We start from the raw sequence: 25457 nt of genomic DNA, 5'->3' as shown, positions 1-25457 counted from the left end.
TGTACTTCTAAGGAAATGAGATGAGTCCTTAGGATATATGCCTAGGAGTGCTATAGCTGGGTCATATGGTAGATCAATCTCTAGCTGTTTTAGGAACCTCCACACTGTTTTCCACAATGGCTGGACCAGATTACATTCCCACCAGCAGTGCAGAAGGGTTCCTTTTTTGGAAAAGTTGCTTTTGAAACAACATTATCTTTCATTATCTTAAAAGCTTGAAACCTGGCAATGGGAATGGGAAGGACAAGACCCACATATGGAAACCCAGTGTAGTAATTTGACTGTAAAATGTCAACCATAGCCTCATGTGCAAGCTTCATAACTAGATCCCTAGCTGGTGGATTTTGGACAGGTGGAGTCTTGCTAGAGGAGGTATCCCACCAGGGGTGGGACTTGAGGTTTATTAGTCCCTCCCTACTGGGTTCACCAGCTCAGCTCACTCACTCTTGCTGCTTCTGATGTATGGAGAGGTGAGCTGGCTGCCTGCTCTGCCATGCTTTCTCCACTATGATGAAACATCCCTCATATGGCAAGCCTGAAATAAATCCTTTCTGTCCATCAGTTGTTTGTGGTCAGGTGTTTTTGTCCTGGCAATGAGGTTTCTGCCCCATCCAGGCCCATGCTGGGTGCTGTCATTTTATCCTTGATCATAACAATGATGATAGTGACAATGGTGGTGATGATGGGGTGGCAGTAATGGTAGTGATGATGATGATGGATGATGGTGTTAGAGTGATGGGTGATGGTGATGGAGTGATGATGGTGATGGTGATGGAGTGATGGTGATGGAGTGATGATGGTGATGGAGTGCTGGTGATGGAGTGATGATGGTGATGGTGATGGAGTGCTGGTGATGGAGTGGTGATGGTGATGGTGATGGAGTGCTGGTGATGGAGTGATGATGGTGATGGTGATGGAGTGATGGTGATGGAGTGATGATGGTGATGGTGATGGAGTGCTGGTGATGGAGTGATGATGGTGATGGTGATGGAGTGCTGGTGATGGAGTGATGATGGTGATGGTGATGGAGTGCTGGTGATGGTGATGGAGTGATGATGGTGATGGTGATGGAGTGCTGGTGATGGTGATGGAGTGATGGGTGATGGTGATGGAGTGATGATGGTGATGGAGTGATGGTGATGGAGTGATGGTGATGGAGTGCTGGTGATGGTGATGGAGTGATGATGGTGATGGTGATGGAGTGCTGGTGATGGTGATGGAGTGATGGGTGATGGTGATGGAGTGATGATGGTGATGGAGTGATGGTGATGGAGTGATAACATGGAAGGACCTCCGTATTTGCTTATTCTGTGAACTAGTGCTTGTCACCATACTGGCAGAGGCTCAAAGGCTCCTGGCCTCTCTCCTCCAGTTCCATCTATAGTATTGTTTATTAAAAACATATTTTATTTACTTATTTGCAAAGAGAGAGAGAGAGAAACTGAGAACAGGCATGCACCAGGGACTTCTGCTACTGCAAATAAACTTCAGGCTCATGTGCCACTTTTGTGCATCTGGCTTTACATGGGTACTGGAGAGTTGAACCAAGGCTATCAGGCTTTGCAAAAAAAAGCACCTTTAACCACTGTGCTATCTCTTCAGTCCTCTCTGTGGTACACAAGATTACTTGTTCCCCCACCTGTTCTTTTTCTGCTGCCTTCACACCCTACTGGGCTGCATTTGGTTCCTCTCTGTCCGGGAAGTCCTCGACCCTTCAGTAGCTTCTTCCTTCTGAATCACAGCAATGACAAGGCTCACATATCTCCCACAGCTCCTCATTGTCCTCTGACTCCTTGGTCTGGCCTTCATGGTCCTTGTAGTGGCCCGGCCTGTTTCTCTTGCTGCTCTCCATCACATGTTTTATAAACCAAGATGAGGATGAGAAAGCATGGGTAGCCCTGCCTCTGTTCAGGTGACTCCACTACCAGGAATGCTTTTCTCTCTGTCTCTGTCCACTGAGCTTCCATCTTCTCCTGAAGAGCCAGAGTAAGTATATCCTCCTTTGAATTCTCCACTCCTCATTCCACCCAACACTTTCACCTTTGCCATATTCTCACTCTCTTTTGGTATTGATGATCAAACTCAAGACCTTTCCATGATAGGCTAGTACCATGAGCTATACCCTTTGCTTTTTTTATTTCTCTCTCTCCTTCTCCTCTCCTCATGTCAAAACATGAGGATCTTGCTGTACTGCCCAAGCTGATATCAACCTCTTATGTACTTGGAGTGTAGGGATGTAGCTCTGTGCCTCACTTCATGTTCCCCCTTTTTTTAAAATTTATTTTTTATTTTTTAAATCAATTAATTTTTTTCTTTTTAAAATTTTTATTAACATTTTCCATGATTATAAAAAATATCCCATGGTAATACCCGCCATTCCCCCAACCCACATTTTCCCCTTTGACATTCCATTCTCCATCATATTACCTCCCCATCTCAATCACTGTACTTACATATATACAATATCAACCTATTAAGTACCCTCCTCCCTTCCTTTCTCTTCCCTTTATATCTCCTTTTTAACTCACTGGCCTCTGCTACTAAGTATTTTCCTTCTCACGCAGAAGCCCAATCATCGGGTGCTAGGATCCACATATAAGGGAGAACATGTGGCGCTTGGCTTTCTGGGCCTGGGTTACCTAACTTAGTATAACCCTTTCCAGATCCATCCATTTTTCTGCAAATTTCACAACTTCATTTTTCTTTACCGCTGAATAGAACTCCATTGTATAAATGTGACACATCTTCATTATCCACTCATAAGAGGGACATCTAGGCTGTTTCCATTTCCCAGCTACTATAAATTGAGCAGCAATAAACATGGTTGAGCATCTACTTCTAATTAAATGAGATGAATCCTTAGGATATATGCCTAGGAATGCTATAGCTGGGTCATATGGTAGATCAATCTTTAGCTGTTTTAGGAACCTCCACACTGATTTCCACAATGGCTGGACCAGATTGCATTCCCACCAGCAGTGTAGAAGGGTTCCTCTTTTTCCACATCCCCACCAACATTTATGATCATTTGTTTTCATGATGGTGGCCAATCTGACAGGAGTGAGATGGAATCTCAATGTAGTTTTAATCTGCATTTCCCTGATGACTAGTGACGTAGAACATTTTTTAGATGCTTATATGCCATTCATATTTCTTCCTTTGAGAGTGCTCTATTTAGCTCCATAGCCCATTTTTTGATTGGCTTGTTTGATTTCTTGTTATTTAACTTTTTGAGTTCTTTGTATACCCTACATATTAATCCTCTATCAGATATGCAGCTGGCAAAGAATTTTTTCCCATTCTGTAGGTTGCCTCTTTGCTTTTTTCATTGTGTCCTTTGCGGTGCAAAATCTTTGTAATTTCATGAGGTCCCAGTGATTAATCTGTGGTTTTATTGCCTGAGCAATTGGGGTTGTATTCAGAAAGTCTTTGCCAAGACCAATATGTTGAAGGGTTTCCCCTATTTTTCCTCTAGCAGTTTCAGAGATTCAGGTCTGACGTTAAGGTCTTTAATCCATATGGACTTAATTCTTGTGCATGGAGAGACAGAAGAATCTATTTTCACCCTTCTACAGATATATATCCAGTTTTCCCAACACCATTTGCTGAAGAAGGTGTCTTTTCTCCAGTGAGTATTTTTGGCATTTTTATAGAATATCAGGCGGCTATAGCTACCTGGACTTACATCTGGGTCCTCTATTCTGTTCCACTGATCTACATGTCTGTTTTTGTGCAAGTACCACGCTGTTTTTGTTACTGTGTCTCTGTAGTATAGGTAAAATCAGGTATGGTGATACCACCAGCCTTATTTTTGTTGCTCAGTATTATTTTAAATATTAGAGTTTTTTTTGTGATTCCAGATGAATTTTTGGATTGTTTTTTCTATTTCCATGAAGAATGCCTTTGGAATTTTGATGGGGATTGCATTAAATGTGTAGATTGCTTTTGGTAATATTGCCATTTTCACAATATTGATTCTTCCAATCCAGGAACAAGGGATGTTTCTCCACTTTCTAGTGTCTTCTGCAATTTTCGCTTGAGTGTTTTAAAGTTCTCATTGTAGAGATTCTTTACTTCCTTAGTTAGGTTTATTCCAAGGTACTTTATTTTATTTATTTTTTTGATGCAATTGTGAATGGGAGTGATTCTCTGATTTCATCCTCTGTGTGTTTGTTGTTAGCATATATGAAGGCTACTGATTTCTGCATATTTATTTTGTATCCTGCTACATGGCCGTAGGTTTTGATCAGCTCTAACAGTTTGCTAGTAGAGTCTTTAGGGTCCTTTATGTATAGAATCATGTCATCTGCAAATAATGATAACTTGATCTCTTCCTTTCTAATTTGTATCCCTTTTATGTGTGTCTCTTGCCTTATTGCTATGGCTAAGACTTCCAAAACTATATTAAATAAAAGTGGGGACAGTGGACACCCTTGTCTTGTTCCTGATTTTAGTGGGAAAGCTTCCAGTTTTTCCCCACTTAGTAATATGTTGGCTGTAGGGTTGTCATAAATAGCTTTTATTATATTGAGATATGTTCCTTCTATTCCCAGTCTCTGTAGGACTTTTATCATGAAGGGATGTTGGATTTTGTCGAATGGTTTCTCTGCATCTAATGAGATGATCATGTGATTTTTGTCCTTTAACCCGTTTATATAATGTATTAAATTTATAGATTTGTGTATATTGAACCATCCCTGCATCTCTGGGATAAAGCCGACTTGGTCAGGGTGAATGATCTTTTTGATATATTCTTGTATGCTGTTTGCCAATATTTTGTTGAGAATTTTTGCATCTATGTTCATGAGGGAGATTGGCCTGTATTTTTCTTTTTTTGTTCTATCTTTGCCTGGTTTTGGTATTAGGGTGATGCTGGCCTCATAGAAGGAGTTTGGTAGAATTCCTTCTTTTTGTATTTCTTGGAAAAGCTTAAGAAGCAATGGTGTTAGCTCTTCCTTGAAGGTCTGGTAAAATTCAGCAGTGAATCCATCTTGGTCTGGGCTTTTTTTAGTTGGGAGATTATTGATAACTGTTCGGATCTCCATGCTTGTTATAGGTCTATTTAAGTGATTAATCTCATCTTGATTTAATTTAGGTAGGTCATATAAATCAAGGAAATTATCCATTTCTTTCAGATTTTCATACTTTTTGGAGTATAGGCTTTTATAGTATGTCCCTATGATTTTTTTAAATTTCTCTGGAATCTGTTGTGATGTTACCATTTTCATCTCTGATTTTATTAATTTGTGTCTCTTCTCTCTTTCTTTTGGTCAGATTTGCTAAGGGCTTATCAATCTTGTTTATCCTTTCAAAGAACCAACTCTTTGTTTCATTAATTCTTTGGATTTTTTTTTTGTTTCTATTTCATTAATTTCTGCCCTAATCTTTACTATTTCTTCCCATCTACTGATTTTGGTTTGCCTTGTTCTTCTTTTTCCAAGGCTTTAAGGAGAAACATTAGGTCGTTTACTTGCAACCTTTCTAATTTCTTAATATAGGCACTTAAAGCTATAAATTTACCTCTTAGAACTGCCTTCATTGTGTCCCAGAGATTTTGGTATGTTGTGTTCTCATTAGTGTTTGTCTGTATAAATTTTTTGATTTCCTTCTTGATTTCCTCATTGACCCATTCATCATTTAGTAGTGTATTGTTTAGTTTCCATGATTTTGTGTGTGCTCTATAGCCTTTCTTGCTACTGATTTGTAGTTTAATTCCATTGTGGTCAGATAGAATGCAAGGAATTATTTCAATCTTCCTGAATTTGTTAAGATTTGCTTTGTGTCCTAATATATGGTCTATTTTAGAGAATGTTCCATGTGCTGCTGAAAAGAATGTATATTGTGCAGCATTTGTATGAAATGTCCTGTATATATCTGTTAGGTCCATTCCTTCTATGACCTCATTTAGTCCAGATGCCTCTTTGTTTTTTTTTTTTTTTTTTCCTGGGATGACCTGTCAATTGATAAGAGTGGGGTGTTAATGGTGAGATGTGACTTGTTAAGCAGCTTGTGGTCCTGGCATCTCTACTGGATCTCCACTGCATCCATGGTTCATCTTCATGGCTCCATGGGGTTTCCATGCAGGCATCCAGCAAACCTGCTTCACACTGCCCATGGAGCACTGCAAGGCATCTCTCAGGCCAAGGTTTCAAATTCTTCCACATTCCTCTTGAAAATCAGCTCAAAAGGCCAAATTCACCCGTCAGGTGTCTAGCAGCAGTTCCCACTCCTTGGTACCACTTTACTGTTGTAGTCAGATTCACATTGCTGGCAGAAATCACCCAACCAAGAGCAACTTCTGCTGCAGAGCACTCTCGCTCACACACAGACCCTCCATGGCCGCCTCCTCCACTCTGCTGCAGGACCGTCTCAGGCATGTTCCCCTTTTAAAGTTAAGTAAGTTATGATATCCTACCTCTTTGTTCAGGGTATTATGGCAGTTGTCCAGTTGAAAACAAGTTCCCTAAGCTGTGTGTGCCTTATTTTCCTCATCTTCAAAATGGAAAAAGTTCATTGTAACCACCTCTAAGGATTGTTGGGTGGCTGGAATAATGAAAATAAAGCCTACACCATGCTGGGAATAAGATAAGGGTTCCATGTTCACTGTTATCATCATCACCATTCTCCTCACCATCACTATGATCAACATCCTTTCCATCATGGAACCACCATCATGATTACCACATTCACCATCACTCACATCACCACCATCACTGTCAACATCACCAACCCACCACCATCGTCATCACCATTTGTATCATTACCACCACTCCATCATCATCATCATTACCTTCACCTTCATTGTTTTGATCAAGGATAAATTGACAGGACAAGAAAGAGATAGGGAGAAAAGACTTTCTGTATCATGAAATAGACAAAGGTAAACTATTCAAGTGAGGATAATCTTGGGAGTTAGGGAAAAAAGGGAGGACAGGTTTGGTTGGTTCCTGTAACTCCTATTATGAGAGAAGACACAAGAGATTGTCACCAGAGACCTATACCTCCCTCATTCTGAGGGCCACTGTATGATGTGGTCTCTATAAAGGTGATAGAATGGAAGAACCAGATTGAAACCATCGCTTGCATTGTCTGTTGGCCAGAGTGGAGGACACAACTCCCCAAGAGCACCTGTCAGCCCTGTCCTTGCATCCCGGTGAGGTGGTGGTCTCCTGACATCCTGTAGGCTGTCTTGTGGCAACAGCTCCTCCTGCTGCACCTCACCATGGGTTTCTTAAGGGCAAGGGCTGTGTCTTACTCATCTTTGTCTCCCCAGTGTCTGGCTGAGTTCCTGGCACTCTGTGACTACGCAGTGCATATATATGAATGAGTGAGGAAGCCAATGATGTATGAGCCATTAAAATGCCACCTCTAGGTGAGTGAGGCTCAGAGGTGGCCAGGATCCAAGCAGAAGGTCATGGGCATCAGAGGGATATAGGGACAGAATATCAATAAACCAAGACATAGCAGGTATTTTTCTGCCTTCTGCTTTAGGCTGCATAGAAGAGAGCTACCGTTTTCTTGAGCAGCTGGTATGAACCAGGCTGCGTAGGTCAATGTTCTGTCTTGTTTCATTGTCTTGGCAACATTTCCTTGTTGATGGTCACTGTGACTCCAGTTTTATAGATGATGATGGGGTGGCTCTGGGGAGCTAGGCAGCTGGAAGGGAACAGAGCACGGATAGGAGTCCCATCGGACTTGAAGGCTTGGATACACAGACCCCTCCCGAACAGCTTTCTGTGTGTACTCAGCACCAAGGAGCCATGAGCAGGAGGGAAGATGAATCATGATTAACGTCCCGCTTCCCGTGTCCCCCTTTGTAATTTAATTTTATGTTTTTGGGAGCTGTGTCATAGGTTTTGGGAGCCTGAAGAGATGGGCCACCAGTGGTTTGGTTTAATCCTTTTTTTAATATCTTTGTTGTAACGTTCTTTCCAATTCAGCTCCCAAGTCACATTAAAAAATACCTCTTCCTTAGGGTAAGCCTCCCCTTATTAAACAGATTCAAATGAAAAGTTTTAAAGATAATTTGAACAATAAGAATCACTAGGTAGCTCCCAACTGGAGCTCTTTATTGCTGTATTTATTCCCCAGTACTTCCTGTCGCATTCCCCAGCTCACTGAATCCCTCATCCCTGCACCCAGCCTTGGTCCAACTCAACTTCTGCTCCAGAGGGAGACTCTGAGAAAGGGGTGTGTGTGTGTGTGTGCATGCACACATGCATGTGCAGGGGTGTGACTCACTTTCATTTGCTATTGTGCCTTTTAAAGCCCTCCCACTGGCCCTGACTCACTAGCAGAGAATTGCTTCAAAGCATCTAGACATTCTGTACCTGCCTGGGTATCTCCAAGTGCAACAGTCAACAGTATGGCCAGAACAAAAGGGGGGATGGGTGAGGGAGACCTGCTCAAAATGCAGAGACTGGTGCTCCATTTTGGGCCACTGAGTTGCACCTTCTCCCAGGATGCCCAGAAATCTGCATCCTTCGCCTCTGAGGCTTTTGTGTAGAAGTTTCTCACATCCTCTGACACTCAGAGTAGAGACTCCAGGCTAAAAAGGCAACAGCTTTTGAGGAGGAGCTTGGAAACAAAACATGGAAGAAAAGAAAGAGCTTAACCCTTCCTGAGCTCTATATGTATTTCAGGAACATTTCAGAAAATCGACTATACTAAGGGCAAAGATCTTTGCTGAGAAAGGAGATGAACAGGCCTGGCATTCTGGGAGCAGAACCATTTCACAGGGTCGTCTCCTTTAACAGAGGCAGGTGTCACCATCCCATACCCACTTAACACTTAAAGAGATCAAGGTCTTGGTGACTTGCCCAGCTTCACACCTTGGTCAGTAGGGTTCTGGGCTGTGAACCTGGCCTTAGGACTCCACAGACAGCAGTCATGCCTGGCTTTCCTGCACACCTCTGTCTGTCTCCTCAGTCAGAGCCGCTAACATTTGCATAGAGCTCCTTACAATTTACCATTCATCATCTCACTTAATCCTGCTGCCCTGCACAAGGCTTCATCTGGAGAGTGGAGGAGGGCTGAGGCAGGGAGACTGAAGCTTTCCTAAGCCCCCCTCCCCCTAGGGAATCCCCTGTCTCCACCAGAGAAGTACCAGCCAACAGAGCTCAGTAGAGTTCCAGGCATCTTTGGGACACAAGCTACCTGGGTGACTGCTGAATCTGTAACCTCTTTGGACTGACTCTCAGTCCAGATGGCCAGAGGTGGAGTTCACCGCTGTGTGTGTGTGTGTGTGTGTGTACACATATGTGTGCTGGTACATACATATGGGTATGTAGGTGTGTGTGGTTATGGCGTGCATATCTGGCTATGGTGTGTATATGTCCATGGATGCATGTGCATGTGCATAGCTATATGCATGTGTTTGGTATGGTATATGCATACATAGTTGTGGTTATATATTTGCATGAATTAGTGTATATAAGACATTGATGCATTTTGTTGTGAGTGTATATACATGGCTATGTTGTATATGTTTGAGTACATGACTGTGGTATGTGTATGGTGGCGATGCATGCATGATTAGCTGTGTTATGTATACATGTGGGTATGTGTGCATGGCTGTGGTATGTAAATGGTTGGGTATACATACATGGCTTTGGCATGTGTGTGTGAGTGTATACCTATACAGCTGTGGAATGTGTGGAGAGAGTGAGTCCTGGACCTGACAGTGTGGGAAGGTGGGGGAAGACTTGGATAGCTGCCTCCCCTCCACATTGGGCATACAATATACTGAACTGTTGTGATACATGCACCAGGAAAATAGAGATGGAACTTGGGTCCCCATGCAAGGAGGAAGACCCAAGAACACCTACCAACCTCAACCCTAGCCAGCACGGAACTAACTCCCTTGGGGCAGATGCAGGCTGGATGGCAGAGCCTCCTCCCCTCCCCAGGGATCCTCTCCCTCTACTTCCCTAGGTAGTTCTCCCCTTATTTGAGGCCCTTGGCACTATCCCTCCTTCACTCTCTGCCAGTCTCTGCATTGGAAATCAGCCTGTCCTCTAGGCCTGTTTCCTTTGCTCTGTCCTCCCAGCCTCCTGGTGGACCTCTGTAGGTCATCTGTGTTTCTTGCAGTTGAGGCTTAGAGCAGGATATGCCAGAGCTGGGTATGAATCCAGGTCTCCTGCCTACAGAGTCCCCATTTCTCCCTATCCTCTTCTTTGGAGAGTGCAGTGTAGTGGTGGAATTAGAGGTTTAGGAGCCATGTGGACTTGAGGTCCAATCTGGTCCAAATTCTGGTCCTCTTGAGCAAACTAAGACAAGTTCTGTTTTTTTTTTTTTTTTAAACCATCCTGGGACTCTTTCTAAATTCAGAATGAAGTCATCCATTATCTCTCAGGATGCTGTGGGAATATGCAGCAACTGCAGTGTTCAGCCCTAGCAGAATCATCACAGGGACTGGTTCAGACCTCTGTCACTCTTCTGAACTTCTCCCCATGAGAAAATACCCTGATGTGTGGAAACCTGACTCCTCCTTGCCTGAATCTACCATAGATTCCCTGGGTCTTTAGAGTAAAATTCCTTGGTGTCACAGTCACCTCCAAGGCCTGAGGGAATGTAACTCTTGCCTCTTGTTTCTCACCTCACCACCAAACCCTTACCCATGAGTGTGAGCTACCTAGTTGGGCATCAGTCCCACCATTGTGCCAAGTTCTGTCCTCTCCTGTGGTCTTTGCACATGCTGCTCCCTGGGTCTGCAAATCTCCTCCCAACCTTTACCCTGCTAAATGCTTATGGGCCTTTAGGCCTGGCTTAACAGACACCCTCACAGAGCTGTGTCCCGGGTGTCCTTACACACAACGCTTCATGCTTGCTCCCCAGAGCAGAATACTTAGTGATTTAAGAGCATTGTATCTGGGCCAAACTGCCTCAGGTCACAGGCTCTGTCCCTTCCTAATTCTGTGACCTTGGGAAAATTGCCTAGCTTTTCTGTGCCCTGACCTCCTCATTTCTTTTTTAAATTTCTTAAAAAAATTATTTATTTATTTGACAGAAAGAGGGAGGGAAGGAGGTAGGGAGGGGAAGAGAGAGAGAGAGAGAGAGAGAGAGAGAGAGAGAGAGAGGAGAGAAAATGGCCACACCAAGGTCTTTAGCCACTGCAAGTAAATTCCAGATGCATGTGCCACCTTGTGCATCTGGCTTACTTGAGTCCTGGGGAATTAAACCTGAGGCCTTTGGCTTTGCAGGCAAGTGCCTTAACCACTTTCAGTCCAGGCCTCTTCATTTTTTAAAAGTGAGGTGATTGCATCTGTTTGTGTCAGTTAGCTTTGGATGCCTAAAGAAACTACTTCAAAGCTTAGTGACAAGACTGTGACTGCATGCTTAGCCCCATTAACATGACTTGGGCTTGGTTAAGCTGGGTGGTTCTTCTGGCAAAGACTGGGCTTGTCTTAACTAGACTGGAGCTGTTACTCACCCATGTGCCTTCAGCTGTGTCTGGCCACCTGTGGACCTAGACTTCTGGGGGGTTTCTTTTATGTGATGTGTTATCCTCCAACAGGCTGGCTTAGGCCTGTCTCTATAGGAGCTCCTACTCCCAAGAGAAATAAGAAGGTAAGCACAAAAGCCTAGGTACATTTCAAGTCTCTATTTCTTACTGAACCAAGAAGAGAAGCACCTGTCAATGGTGTGGCACAGGAAAGGGTGATAGTGGAGGTCTGTACTCACACTACCCCACTGGAGCTGAGGTGGTGTATTAGTCAGGGCTCTCTGGAGGAACAGAACCGATAGAATGAATGTGTTATTATAAAGGGGATTTATTTGATTAGACTACAGAGCATGGGCTGGGAAATCCAACAATAGTTGTCTGCAGGCTTGAGCATCAAGGAACTCAGTAACAGCTCAGTTCACAAGGCTGGATTCCTCAACAGTTCTAACCTGGTACTGAAGGCCTGGAGGATTCCTAGAGAGCCACTGGTCTTTAGTCTATGTTGGAAGGTTGGTGAAACTTGTTCCAATATCGATGAAGAAGTCAGAATAGGGTAGGTACATGTATGAGTCAATAGCAAGGGCAGCTATGCAAGTAGCTTGGTCAGTCAGGCCAAAAAAATGGGTGGGGGGGGACTGTGTTATCTCATATATATATGACATATACATACATACATATACACACACATATATGTATATACAGTCTCCCATTGGAAGAGCTATTCACTCTTGGAGGCAGGACTTCCTCCTCCCAGATAATCCCTCCTGGATGCAACCTCACAAACTGGCCTAAGCTCTCTCTCAATTCCTAATCTGCTCAAGTTGTTGACAGAATTTAACCATCACAGGTGGAATGAGGATGAGGATTTTCAGTGTGACGTGCTCAGCATGGCTCCCGGCCTGTTAGTCCACACTTGATTAATGCTAACTCATTGTTCTTTTGAGAAGTAGGACCTGAGGCTTAGATATTAGAGCACTTTCTCAAGGTCTGAAGTCAGTTAAGTGGTGGGGCTTCGAGCTTTGCGTGTGCTTCCCTCCAGGACACTGACCTCTCATGTGTGTGATGCTGTTCCCCAACATAGACATGGAAAGAGCTCAGAAACTTACCAAAGTCATGAGGTCAGCCTATGGACAGACTGCATTCAAGTGCTCTGGGCACGACCCCCGAGTCGTAGGCCTGCCTCTCTTTCTATCCATCAGCCCCGTGGTAAGTTCCCCTCACTAAGTGTTGGCATTTGTCATTGGTCTAGGATGGCTTTGCTAGAAGAAAATATTTGTCTTGGTGTCCTCCTCCAGCACTAACAATTTTATGCTTGCATTTTTCTGTTGTTTGGCTCAATAAGTAGCAGTTTTCATTTTTGCTCTGTGTTATCATGTACACAAAACTGCTGCTAGGGGAGCTGACATGCTTGCTTAGTCATTATGCTGGGAAGGGGTGCCAGCCAGTCAGTAGCCTTTATTTTTACAGAACTCTGTATACTGAGATGCAGAAATAATACACAACATTTGAGCTATGATTACACACCTATCATTTCTGGGAGTGGGTGAAGCAGAAGGGTCAGCACGGAGCAGGATCCCCGGAGTCCTGACATGGAATTGTAACTGGCTTCCTTTGTCCAGAGCCTAAGGGCTGGATAGCTATCTCTCTGTGAATGATTCACTGGATAATCTGGTAGAGTTGATGGCTTTTTGTTGAAGGCAGATAGCACAGGAAAGGTGCCAGACCAGCCAAAATTCTCAGAAAAAAAGTGAAGGTAGTGTATGTGGTACTTTGAATGACTGTCCCCCATTGATTCAGGTGATAACAGTAAACTTGCCTCTTGTATCTCCAGCCACCAGGCTGGAGGAGATGTCACTGGAGTGGATCCTGGGATCCAGCTCAAAGGTATGTTTGGGGGTAGATCTGATTCCAGCCCAAAAGGTGTAAGAGAGCAGGTTGAGTTCTGGCCTCCTACTTGCTCATGGCTTTTGGTGCTTGTTGCTTTTTGGTGTTTGCTGGTGGGTGATGATTTCTCTCTCTGCTTGGATTTATGAATGGGAGCCAGCTTCTTCTGCTGTTGATGGAACTTCCTCATGGATCTGTAAGCTTGAAATAAATCCCTTCCTCCCATAACTGTGTCTGGTTTGGATGTTCATCCCAGCATTGTGGAACTGACTGGTACAGGTGGATTCTGGGAAATGCATGCTTAACATCGAACTTAGCAAAGTTACCAGGTGCATGGGCAATCTTCTGAGAGCTCAATCAGTGTGGTCTGCTTGGCAGAGATGGCAAGTCTTTGGGACCAGGTTAGGCAGGATGGTGAAGGTCCTAGGATCTGCTTACAGGGTTGTCAGAGCAGAGCTGGGGCCAATGTCACACAGATTGGAACCAGTGACAGAAGCTGGCATAGTCCCTGGCCCAGCAGAGGAGCAGGAGTGTGCACCAGGGAACTGAGGAGCTCTGGGAAGTGGATGAAGGCAAGCTTCATTCATTCATTCATTCAACGAACACTTTTTGAACTGGAGTTATGCACTAAGCACTGCTTCAGGCTTGGAGGCCTCTGTGTTTAACAAGATAGGGTCCCTGAGAGCATATGATGGGGACCAAAGACAGATACTATAGGATCTGTATTGTACAAGTATTGTGAAGGAAATAAATCCAATGATGGAGACCCTACAGAGCATGCCTAGCAATTGAGGGAGGGGCATTTTTTAAAATATGGGTAGGGATGTCACTTTTGAGACTGTGACATCTGAACTGACAAAGCAAGGGGCAATCTGGGTTTCCATAGGAAATGCAATGACCCTGGGGCTGGAATGAGCTTGGCACGTCAAGGAATAGCTAAAAGATCAGCATGGTTGGGACACAGGAGAGATGAGGCCAATTTGTGTAGTGTCCTGAGGATCATGAAGGGGTTTGGATTTTATCCTGTGTGTAATGAAAATCCACAAGAGGGGTCTAAGCAGGGAAGAGTCTGATCTGAATTCCAAGAATGTCCTAGCTCTATGACCATGCAGTTTTCTAAAACAAATAAGAGTGAGTAAACCTTATTTTCTTGGAGATGGAGGGGAGACACAAGATCAGGGGCTTCTGACTACGTAGTGAATCTTGATTGCAGTGGGGTGTTTGATGAAGGCTCTCACAGAGGAGTGCAGATGGGATGATATTGGTCTGACTTGTTTTCCCAAAGCACTGATCCAGGATTACCATCAGGCGGGAAGGAGGGTCCGCAGCTGTGTCCCTTCAGCCCTGCCCTGGACTCTCTTCTGCTCAACATTTATATCTGTAAATTGGCAGAGGACCCCAAAGATGCATTCATCAGACATGCAGCTGACACGGGGCTGTCAGGGACAGCTAATGCCATGGATGACAGGCTCAAGACTCACCGTGATGATCCCCCATGGGCTAACGGGAGACGATGAGAGCAGCAATATCTCTGATTGCATTCAAAATGAGGAGCAAAGCCCAGCCAGGAACCAGGGGATCTTGCTGGGAAACTCTCTAGAGAGGAACCTGGTAGGGAAGGGAGGAATGAGTGGATTTATGGTGTCCCCACATCAGCTTCCTCTCTAGCAAGGTGACAAGGTCCTTGGCCTTTCAGGGTCACTTTTCCCATCTGGGAGGTAGGGATGAAACTGGCGCCTAGGATGTGGAGAGAATGGAATGTGCATGTGTAGATGCCTGACTTCCATGCTAAAGTCTGGGTGGATTCTGAGAAATGATACCCATGGTGGTCTTTGAGAGGTACAATGGAGGGCTCACAAGCAGGGTGGTCCCCACTGTTTTAGGCACAGTGATGACCTTCTAGGAAAGCTAGCTTTCTAAGAGCCCCACTGACCTCTGTGAAGTGTCTGGAAGAGAATGACCAGGAGGGGTCACAGTCTGAAAGCTGTGTCCCCAGAGAGCCACTGTGAATTTGAACTGGAGAGGAGGTAGTTGCCATCAGGGGGAGTGTTTTCTCAGATTTCATGAGGGCTGTAGGGGCAGAAGGTAGCTCTGTAATTTTCTAGATGCCCACAAGGGTGAGTGGTATATGTGTTTGAGGGGGTGGCAAGCACTTTTAAAAGGAGCTTGGGGTGCCTCACTGATAAAAAGAAGACATCAGTCATTAATTATGCCATGAATATCATCTGGCGTGCTGCGCACTAGGATTCTGCTAAGTCTTTACATAACATAACTCCCTTCCCAGCATCCTCACAACCCAAATCCTCGAATCGGGTGCACTTACCACCTGACAGATAAGGAAACCAAGGTTTACAGGGCAGCTGCTGAATGCCAGGGCTGGGATTCCCATTCAGCACTTGCTGGTTTCTTCGGGCTTCAAGGCTGGGGACTTTGGCAGCATGCAGTCAGGGGCTAAGAAGAGACCATGCCTGGGATGGTTTGGCACAGGGACGCCAGGCCTTGTGGGTCTTTAAGAAGCTGCATTTTTGTATGATGGAGTTGGTACTTTAAGTGATTCAGCAGCAAGCATTTGTGGTGTGCATGTATGTGTGTGTGTTTGTGAGCATTACACTTTTTAAAATTTAAAAATCAAATATAGACAGTGGAAGAGTGAGTAGTATGCTGACCTCACAGAGCTGTCTCGGCTTTCTCTATGATCGACATTCTCAGCATATGATCGATCTCGTCTCATTTGGTATGCCCTCTCCCTCCCTCCCCCTGCTGGATAATTTGAAAGGAAACCCTAGATGTAATTTGGTCTATAAATATTTAGCGCGTAGCTCTGAGAGATAAGGGCTCCTTTTTCTTTGTTGCTGTTGTTGTTTAAGTGTAACCACAATACCATGATCAGTGTTAAAAATTAACATCCCTGGGGCAAGTCTAATTCAGAAAAGCTACCAGCACACTGCTTGTTTTGCAAGGCAATGGGGGTGGGTGGGGAGGGAAGACAGAAACTTCAAGTGCCAAATTCCTGGGACTTGAGACTTACCACTTCCCATATGAGGTAGAAGAAGAACATCTGGAACTTGGGGCATGAGGTTGGCATCTTTCTTCTCATTGTTCCAGGGCACAGTAGTGAGGACGAGCCTATTTGTAGCCCTGAATCTAGATATAGGAAGGAAGCAAAAGGAAGGGAACAAGGAGAGGGCCAGAAGGTGATAAGAGAGGAAGGTAAACCACAAATCCAGAGCGGTAACCAGGCCTGCCTCACACGCAGCCTTGCTGGCCCTAGGGGAGCTCAGCAGGCCCAGCCTTTGCTATCAAATGTTCACAGCCCACACATACAAGGTAGTTCTGTGTGAAGTTACATGTGAGTTGTGTGTCACGTGTTTCTGTGCAGGTGAATGTGCATCAAGCACACACCTGGCCAGGCATGGTGGCACCTGCCTTTAAGAGGCACTCAAGAGGCAAGGTAGGAGGATTTCTGTGAATTTGAGGCCAGCCTGAGACTACATAGTGAATTCCAGGTCAGCCTGGGTTAGATAGAGTGAGATCCTACCTCAAAAAACCAAAACACACACACACACCCCTGTGTACATGTATGTGTGTACATGTGCTCATACACAAACAGTATTACCAGGAAAGTAAAGTCCCTATGGGGCATTCCATAGGCACTATTTTGGGCACTTCCTGTGCCCTCTTGAGTAGGCAGTCAGCTGGGCCATGCCCTGACTATTAGCACTGAGCCCCATCCACTCATGTGTTTCTTTGACTTCTTCTTCTGCCCCTTCACCATCCCCTCTTCATGTGCTTAGGGTAGAGCTTCCAGAATGCTCCAAGTATAGGCCACTGTACCCAACCCTCCCAGGAACCCCTCAAGTAGGAGTGGCAGATGGTTCTAAGCTGGCTGGCTCTGGTAACCCTGGCAATTCAGAGGAAGAAGGTACTTCCTCCGAGGATGTTGTTGAGTGGACCAGCTTGCTGGCTAACACCTGGAGAAATCCAGTGACCAGGAGCTCAGAGCCTGTGGAACCGGGTGGCATCAGGCTGCTCACAGCCTGCTGTGGTGTCAGGGTCAGAGATGCAGATAGAGGACAGGGTCGTAGGGAGAATGTTCTGAGCTATTGCAGACACCAACCACTGCTGCTGTCATCCACAATGTGAAGCCAGCCCAGGTCATGCCAGCAAGGTTTCTAGAGAGCCACACTGTGGAACCCAGGGCACAAGCACCTGTCAGGCTGTGAGCAGTGTAGACATCCTAGCTGATAGGTGCATCACCCTTCCCAGACACGATGCACAGGGCCTCACACTTCTGGGATGTTCCTATTAATCAGATGAGGAGATTGGGGTGCTGAGAAGCTGAGCAATTTGGCCCAGGATCATGCAGATAGGAAGGGACAGAGCCACGTGTGAACTTGGCTGTCCACTCTACTGTCCTGCACATGTTCCTGGGGGATTCCCTAGGCTCAAGCCCCCAACACTTTGGGTCCCCTGCTTTGAGCTGTTCACTCACTCCCAACCCCCATGGTGCTGAGCAGACTTCCCTAGTGAAGCACTTGTCTGAATTTTGTTCCTGAAGATCCTGAGGACGTATGAACAGGGAGGGATGGGTGCTCGCTCTATTCTGGTGGCCCATGAGTGACAACAGATGGTCACTCTTAGGAGTTCCTATGTGTATGTCGGGTCATTTCCTCCCTTGAGAAAGCAACAGTTGTCTTTTATCAGGAAATGTATTTTTATCCACTTCCTTTCCTGGGGGCCCCTATCCCATTGCAGAGCCAGCACGAATCACTCCTTGGTGAGCCGGCACTAATGTCTCTCTGCCTCCGACCTGTTTGCAGAGCTCTGGAGCTGAGTGGAGGCAAGGATGAGATCTCCCTGCTGGTGGAGCAGGAGTTCTTGAGCCTCACCAAAGAGCACCTCATCCTGCTCCAAGAGAGCTCAGAGGAGCTGATGGCACCTGACAGCACCTCCCAAGGGACCCAGGAGCTGGCTCCCTGCTTTCTTATGCCCACTCTGGGGGAAGATAGCATTGAATACCCAGAAGCCTCCATCATCACGGGTGACCAGCTTCAGGAGCAGAAGTTGGACCTGTCCGTCATTGGTAGCAGACAAGACTGTGATTCTGCCACATCTACGGTGACAGGCATCCTTAGTGCCGCCAAGGTCAAGAGTGCCAAGGGGATTGAGGACAGGGGTAGCCTGAGTGCCTCCAATTCTGAGATTAGCAAGCTTCTGGCCCAGTTCCCACTGAAGCCCATGGAAACCTCCAAGGCCCCTGACAACAAGACGGTGCTGGAGGAGACGAAGGTCATCAAGGACTTCCTGCAGGATAGCATGTTCAGTGGCTCTGCATCCCAGGAGCCCATGGGGCTGAGCCCATTCTTGCTGCTGCCACCTCCGTCTCCTCCTCCACTCCCGGACAAGCTCCCTGAGCTCCCCACTCAGAAGAGGCAGCTCCCCGTGTTTGCCAAGATCTGCTCCAAGACTGACGCTGACCTGGAAGGGCACCACTGGATGGGTGAGTGCGGGTGGGAACAGGGAAGCGCGCGCGGGGGGGGAGGGGGGGTGTGGCTTCTGCCCAGAGGAAAGCCTCCCAGGAAGCCAGTTGAGACCACAGCCCATCTTTAGGCGAAGGGGGACAAAGCAGTACCCCACAGGGCAGTGTTGGCTCCAAGGTGCAGGCTGTTCTCAGCCTCACAGGCTCCTTTTCGCTAGATGCTGGGAAGCTGGACACTGTGTGAGCAATCCCAGAACCCTGCTCCCAGCCTGTGTTAAGAGAAGTAAGTGTCTTGTAGGCATGGCTCGGTACTCCACCAGGCACCCAGAGCATACTGAAGGAAGTGCTGACCCTACAGGAGGGGACCGCAGCTTGGGAACTAGGGTTGGGGGTGGAACTGATTGGCAGCGGGGTTCACTTAGCTTCCGATGGAGGCCCTTGCTCTGACCATCAGTCCTGGCTCATTCTCTCTGGGGTATCAGTTAATCAGGGCACAGTTCAGCTGTTGTTTGTTCCCTGGGATTCTAGGGATTTAGATTAGTGCACCCCTAACACCTGAACGTGGGCTCCATAGCCTTTCCAGGAAATGCAATCCCCTTGGAATGCTCCCTACCCCTCCCTGGGACTCTGAACTGTGGCACGTGCACTGGATGGCATTTGCCCACAGTCACTAATCACTAAAAGAATAGACCATACTCAGGCCAACTGAAAGAGAGGTCACCTTCTAGGTGTGGACGACTCACTCAGGGAGCTTGTATGGGGAGAACCAAGGTCCATCTCTCCAGGAAATAAGAACAAGGTCAAGATCACTCTCCAGAACATTCTATACCCTGGAGCACTTGAGGGAACCCAGAGAATCAGGGCTGGAATGGCATGTTGGACTTGGTGCTGGGCAGGCTTAGAAGAAGTACAGGGCATGGGATGATGGGATGTGGGTAGGAAAAGCTTGAACCTTTCGATGGGGGTAGGGGCCTTCTGACCTCACTTCTCCTGGAGGCAACCTCCATGCTCCTTGCCAAAGGGGCTGCTAGTAGAGAGGTATCCTGCCCAAACACTCCCCATTTGTGCACAAACTGGTGGGCTAAGGGGTGCCAAAGGGAGCTTTGTCAACATGAGCACATCGGTAAGGAAAATTCAGGGCTGGTACATCTGGGTTATATACATCGTGTTTGTGTATGTATGCATGTTGGTGCACTTGTCTGTTGTGTGCAGCTGCATAGATATGAGACAGAAGGAAGACAGGCAGGAGTGTGTGTGTGTGTGTGTGTGTGTGTGTGTGTGTGTAAGCAGACCAGACCTCAGGGGTAAAGGTAGTTCTTGAATATGTTCAAGGGACTGTAGGCGCGTGTGAGAGGCTGAAGGTATGCCAATCTCGAGGGACAGGGCTGCTATTAGTGGGCGTGTTACTTCAGCACTCTAGCTGGGGGCTACACTCAGCAGCCAGAGAAACTCCTAGAAGAGACTCTAGGGACATGTTTTACTAAAAATATCCTCGTTTCCTAAATTGGCCCAGCTTGGAACAGCTCTCCCCTTGCTGGGGTGGCACTGAAGGGCAGATCCAAGTCCGTGCAGATCAGCATTCCAGATTGCAGCAGGGTTGGCCTGGGAGTCCCCAAACTGCTGGGATCAGGCTCACTCTAATGTGACAAGGCACGGGTCCTCTGCTCTGGCTGCTACCAGAGCCCCGGTGTCGGCAGTGTGTCCAGCAAAATGAGCAGCCTTCTAGCTGGCAGGTGGGCTTCTCAGTCAAGCTTCATGGAGGACTTTGAAAATGTCCAGGCTAGGGAAGGAATGGAGGGACTAGAGGTCAAGCCTACTTTTCTGCTTCAAATGGACCAATGCCTTACAAAGTATATATACATAGTATATATAATACAATGTGTGTGTATATATATATATATATATATATATATGCACATACAGTTAGTTACCTGTCTGTATCTTGGGTCCAGGACCTCCTTTCAATTAACCTAATCCATAGATACCCAAGACCCTTCTGTATAATGGCATAAACCCACAGACATCTTCCTACATCCTTTAAATCTCCTCTACATATGATCTAATGCAATGGACATGCCATGTAAATTGTTGTTCTGTTGTATTGTTTAGGGAATGATGAAGAAAACAGGTCTGCACATGCTCAGTGCCTTTTTTTTTTTTTTCTTGGAGTGCTAGATTTTTTTACCCACTGTTCCCATATACACTTAACTTTAAGGTTGTAGAAAGAGTTCGGAATTCAACACTAGGAAGAAATGCAGTGAGAGGCTGCTGCAGAGGTCTGGCCATGGCACAGTGTCCTTGCATCAGGAAATGAATGCTTGGTATATTTGGAGTGAGACCCAAGTCTGGCACCCATTGAGTCCCTTCTGGTCACTCCTGTCATTTATGATGATTCACTTTGTCTCTTTGATGTTTCTCAGTTGACTTTGTCTGCAGTTGCCCAGGCCTGTGCACATTCCTCCCCAGTAAGGCATGCAAGCCCTTACTGAAATCCCTCTTCGCTCTAGGAAGATGCACCTTGTTAAGCAGAAGTGATTGAAGCCAGTGTCTTCCCCCCTTTTGTCCCTGTCATCTCATGGTGCCCATTTGCACGTCCCAGAGCTATTCTGGGCATGTCCCTCTCCTGTTCCTTCTGTGAGTTCCTGCAGGGCAGTCTGGCTCTGACTCATCGCTCTGTCCCCAGCACACAGGGCCGAGCCTGGAACTGACAGCTGAACTGTTATGAGCAACACAGCAGAGGTGGAGTCCATGATGAGGCACCAAACTGTGTGGCTCTGGCTGTGTGTTCTGTAGAGGTACATGTCTCCCCACTAAGCCATGTGCTTTCGGGTGGCAAGAACTGTGTCCATGACCCAGGTGTGGTGGCACAGGCCTTTAATCCCAGCACTTAGGAGGTAGAGGTAGGAGGATCGCCGTGAGTTCAAGGACACCCTGAGACTACATAGTTAATTCTAGGCTGGCCTGTGCCATAGTAAAACCCTACCTTGAAAAACCAGGGGAAAAAAAGAACTGCATCAAAGTCATTCTTATGTCCTCAGCCTGGCACTGTGGAAAGAAGGAAGGAAGGAAGAAAGGAGAGAAAGGAAGGAACAGAGAAAGGGATATAAGAAAGAAGAAAGGAAGGAAGGAGATATAGATGGATGAATGAATGGAGAGATGAACAAATAGGTGGATAGATAGATGGATGAGGGACTGATGAGCAGATGGACAGATGAATGAGTGGATGGTAGATGGATGAGTTAAATGACAGATAGATGAATGAGCGGGTAGATGGATAAGTGGATGACTAGATACTCGAGTGGATGATAGATGAATGAATGAGTGGACGATAGGAGGATGAATAGATGGATGAATGGTACGTTGATGGATGGATGGGTGGATGGGTGGATGGATGGATGGGCGGATGTATGGGGAAGGACGGCTAGAATAGGCAGCAGTCAAGGCTGTATCAGCCCAAGAGTGAGTCTCTGAAGTGGACTGAATCTAACCCCCCATGTCACAGAAGACCTACCACTTAGTGTACAAGACGGTGCACCCTCCTTCTAGCATTTGGCCTTTCTGAAGCACTGACTCGATTTCCCTCTTTATACAGAACGGAACCCTGGCACCAAGGATCTGGCCAAAGGTCTGGAGAGCATCATTCTTAGCCAGTGGCCTCAGAGCCGGAAGGAAGCCTGTGGTGAGGAGGGTCCCAGTGACTCAGTGGGCACCATGTCTATGGGCCTGCCAACCAAGAAGCCTGTGTGGCCACCTGAGAAGAGCCTCCTCTGTGAGATCTTTGGGACCACCAAGACTCCAAGCAGCCCACTGAGGCTTCGCAGCAAAGTGGAGGTGGATGGGCTGGAGCTGAAATGTAAGTGGAGGGACAGCAGAGGCAGGGTGTTTCCCAAATCATCATAGGCCCAGGGGTGCCTTGTATCTATGGATTAGTCACTGCCTTGTGTAGAAGGCTTGGATTTTTAGAAACCTTACAATGGGAAAATGACTCTCCAGGTATCCCTTACTTGCCAGAGGAATGTAGTTGGTTTTTAGGGTCATATAGGCATTATAAGTGGCCAGTAAACATTACAACCCTGGGCTGTAGAGGTTGCTTGGCACTTACTTGCAAAGCCTGATGGCCTGGGTTCAATTCCCCAGTACCCATATAAAGCCAGATATGTAAAGTGACACATGCATGTAGTTTGTTTACAGCAGCAAGAGGCCTTGGCACGCCTATTCCTCCCCTCCCCCCAGCTTCTAAAGAAATTAAAAAAATTAAAACAATGCAGCCCTGACCTAGGATATATTATAGCTTCTCAGATTGCTCAAGCTATAGGAAAATCCATAGATCATTTCTGCACTGGGATTATGCAAGTCTTGTTTTCATCTCTCTGGCCTTCCAACAAGTTCTTCACTTAAATATATATATTCTTTCTAGAAGCAGATAAACGCTGTGTCAGAAACTGAGGACACACCATATCTAACTACACAATCCCACGGGATATCTTATAGAGACAGGGAATTCATGTTTCAATGTTTCATGTCCAGAAGCAACTCAATCCAACCTCATTCTTTTAGGCTTATTTTGAGTTCCTCCATGTTTTGAAATATTTAAGAAAATGATTCCTGAATTGCTACAACCCAGTTCCCAGTGTTAATAAGTATCTGGTCCAATTTTGGGGATAGGGGCTGTTTTCATCGCTAGAGAAGGATAAATTCCAACTGCTTTGTGCTTGTTTGTATAAAGTTGGACTTTGGGTTTGTAAATAGGTGAAAGACAGCCTTAGCAATGCGGTTTATTGCACACTCTGCCCACTAGCCTCATTTACCAGTGAGTGATGCAGAGAAAAGCTCGGAGCAGACCATGCTGGGATTGCCAGCCCTTCCAAGTAGGCAAAATGTGAAACAATAATGTTTTTCTACAGCTGGGAACTCACCTGGACATTGAAGAATGCTCTTAGAGCTTAAAGGACCTGACTCTTGAGACTGTGCATCCAGGGGAAGTTGAGGTACCGAAGGCTTCTCCTAGCCTCTGTCACTGACCGCTTTCTCCTGTGTGGCTTGCAGTTAACCCACCTGTGGCAGCAGCTGACAAGAACAACATTAAGTACGCAGGAAACGTCTTGACCCCACGCTTCGCCACAGCCTTGACCTCCACCAGTCTCAACCAGCCTCTCTGGCTCAACCTGAACTGCCCGCCTCCGCCGGTGTTCACCAGCCACTCCACCTTCCCGCAGTATCACCAGGTGAGCGGGCCAGTCTAGCATCCCGGTTCTCCCCAAGGAGGAACTAGTATATGGAGAATGCCCACCGAACGCTACCATTAACAGCAGAACGCTGTCACCTGGGAGCTTCTCCTTTACTGTTTCCACTGGGACCTTATCAGACCCACAGTTGGTACCCGCACACGTGCACACACGCGTGCACACCAGCACGGGCCGATGGATGCAGTGGTCTTGCGCTGCTAGCTGCAAGGAAATTCCTGGTCACCACAAAGAGATGGTGAAGAATTTATAGTGGGGTTTGAACTTTTGCTCGCAGAACTTATTTATGCAGGGAAAATGTAGTTTCTTCATTTTGTTCATTTAACTTAATTTCCCTTAAGAGCTACGGCCCACTCAGTAGGAGGAAGAATCAAATATATGTCCACTCTAGTTTAAGCCTTTGTCCAATCCAATAACTTAACAGTCCCTTCAGGTAAAGCTCAGTGTTTCCAGGAGAGACGCTCAGCATTGAAGATTTCTCTGCCTTCGGTTCCTCTCCATGACTCCTCTCCAGCATGCCATGTAGTTTCATGAGGTAGCGCAGGGCCTCAGATCTGTGCACCCAGGACTTTGGCACCTGCTGGCCCAGCCTGACCCAGCATAGTCTGGAAAGGGGAAATGGAGTAGGAAATTTGCTCAGCGTTCAGCTTTGTACCCTTCCATGTCCAATGCTGCTCAGCACCCCTCTATTACGAAAGGGCAGCAGGCTATGGCTTAGACGTCCTGGATAGGAAGGGGACCCTGTGTAGTCTATGAAGATACCCTGAGCTGGACCACAGGGCGTGGCTCCTGAATCTTACTGGAGTTTTAGCAAAGACAGTCTGGGTTTTGCTTTCAAGTTTGTTGGTTAAAATAAATACTGTGTCTGTCCAGGGACAGAAAACCTCAAGCACCATTATTGAGGTAAGAGACTGTGATGAGATGTGATCTAGCAGGAAATTAATGTGCATCATTTTCATATTAGAAACAGTGCCTCTGCATAGGCCTTGAGAGAAGTATCCTGGTTATCAGTGTGTGGCTTCCTTTGCCAATTAAAAAAAATTTTTTTTTGTTTGGTTTTTCAAGAAAGGAATTCACTATGTAGTCTCAGGCTAGCCTCATACTTACAGCGATCCTCCTACCTCTGCCTCCCAAGTGCTGGGATTAACGGTGTGTGCCTCCACGTCCAGCGGATATTTTTTTTTTCTTTGCATTTTGGGGCTTGCTTCCTTGCTTCATGTTATTCTCCTACTGGTTCACTTTCTCCTTTCTACTTATTTATTCCAGTAATTTTAAAAACATTTGCTCCATGCTTCCTGTAGGCTGAGCTATTTGTGCTAGCTGAGGGGGATTCAAAGGTGATGAAGAGACTCGGGGTCCAGTGTAGGTTCAGGGGCAAATCATAGACACGCGGGAAGCACCTTGCCTC

At 46.2% G+C, this 25457-nt stretch overlaps 1 protein-coding gene across 1 annotated transcript in view; it reads left to right on the top strand.

Annotated features, from left to right (window-relative positions):
- Positions 1-25457, top strand: part of C5H1orf94 (chromosome 5 C1orf94 homolog) — a 47552-nt gene that overhangs the window by 9882 nt on the left and 12213 nt on the right. Inside the window, exons 2-4 of the mRNA XM_004665244.2 lie at positions 18148-18827; positions 22399-22659; positions 23853-24031. Coding sequence (XP_004665301.2) covers positions 18148-18827; positions 22399-22659; positions 23853-24031 — 1120 coding nt within the window. The remainder of the gene's footprint in view (positions 1-18147; positions 18828-22398; positions 22660-23852; positions 24032-25457) is intronic.

This window comes from Jaculus jaculus, chromosome 5 (assembly GCF_020740685.1).
Source record: "Jaculus jaculus isolate mJacJac1 chromosome 5, mJacJac1.mat.Y.cur, whole genome shotgun sequence".
In the NCBI taxonomy this organism is placed as follows: Eukaryota; Metazoa; Chordata; class Mammalia; order Rodentia; family Dipodidae; genus Jaculus; species Jaculus jaculus.
Note: the sequence above shows the minus strand (reverse complement) of the source record. Positions and strands in the feature narration are given on the sequence as shown.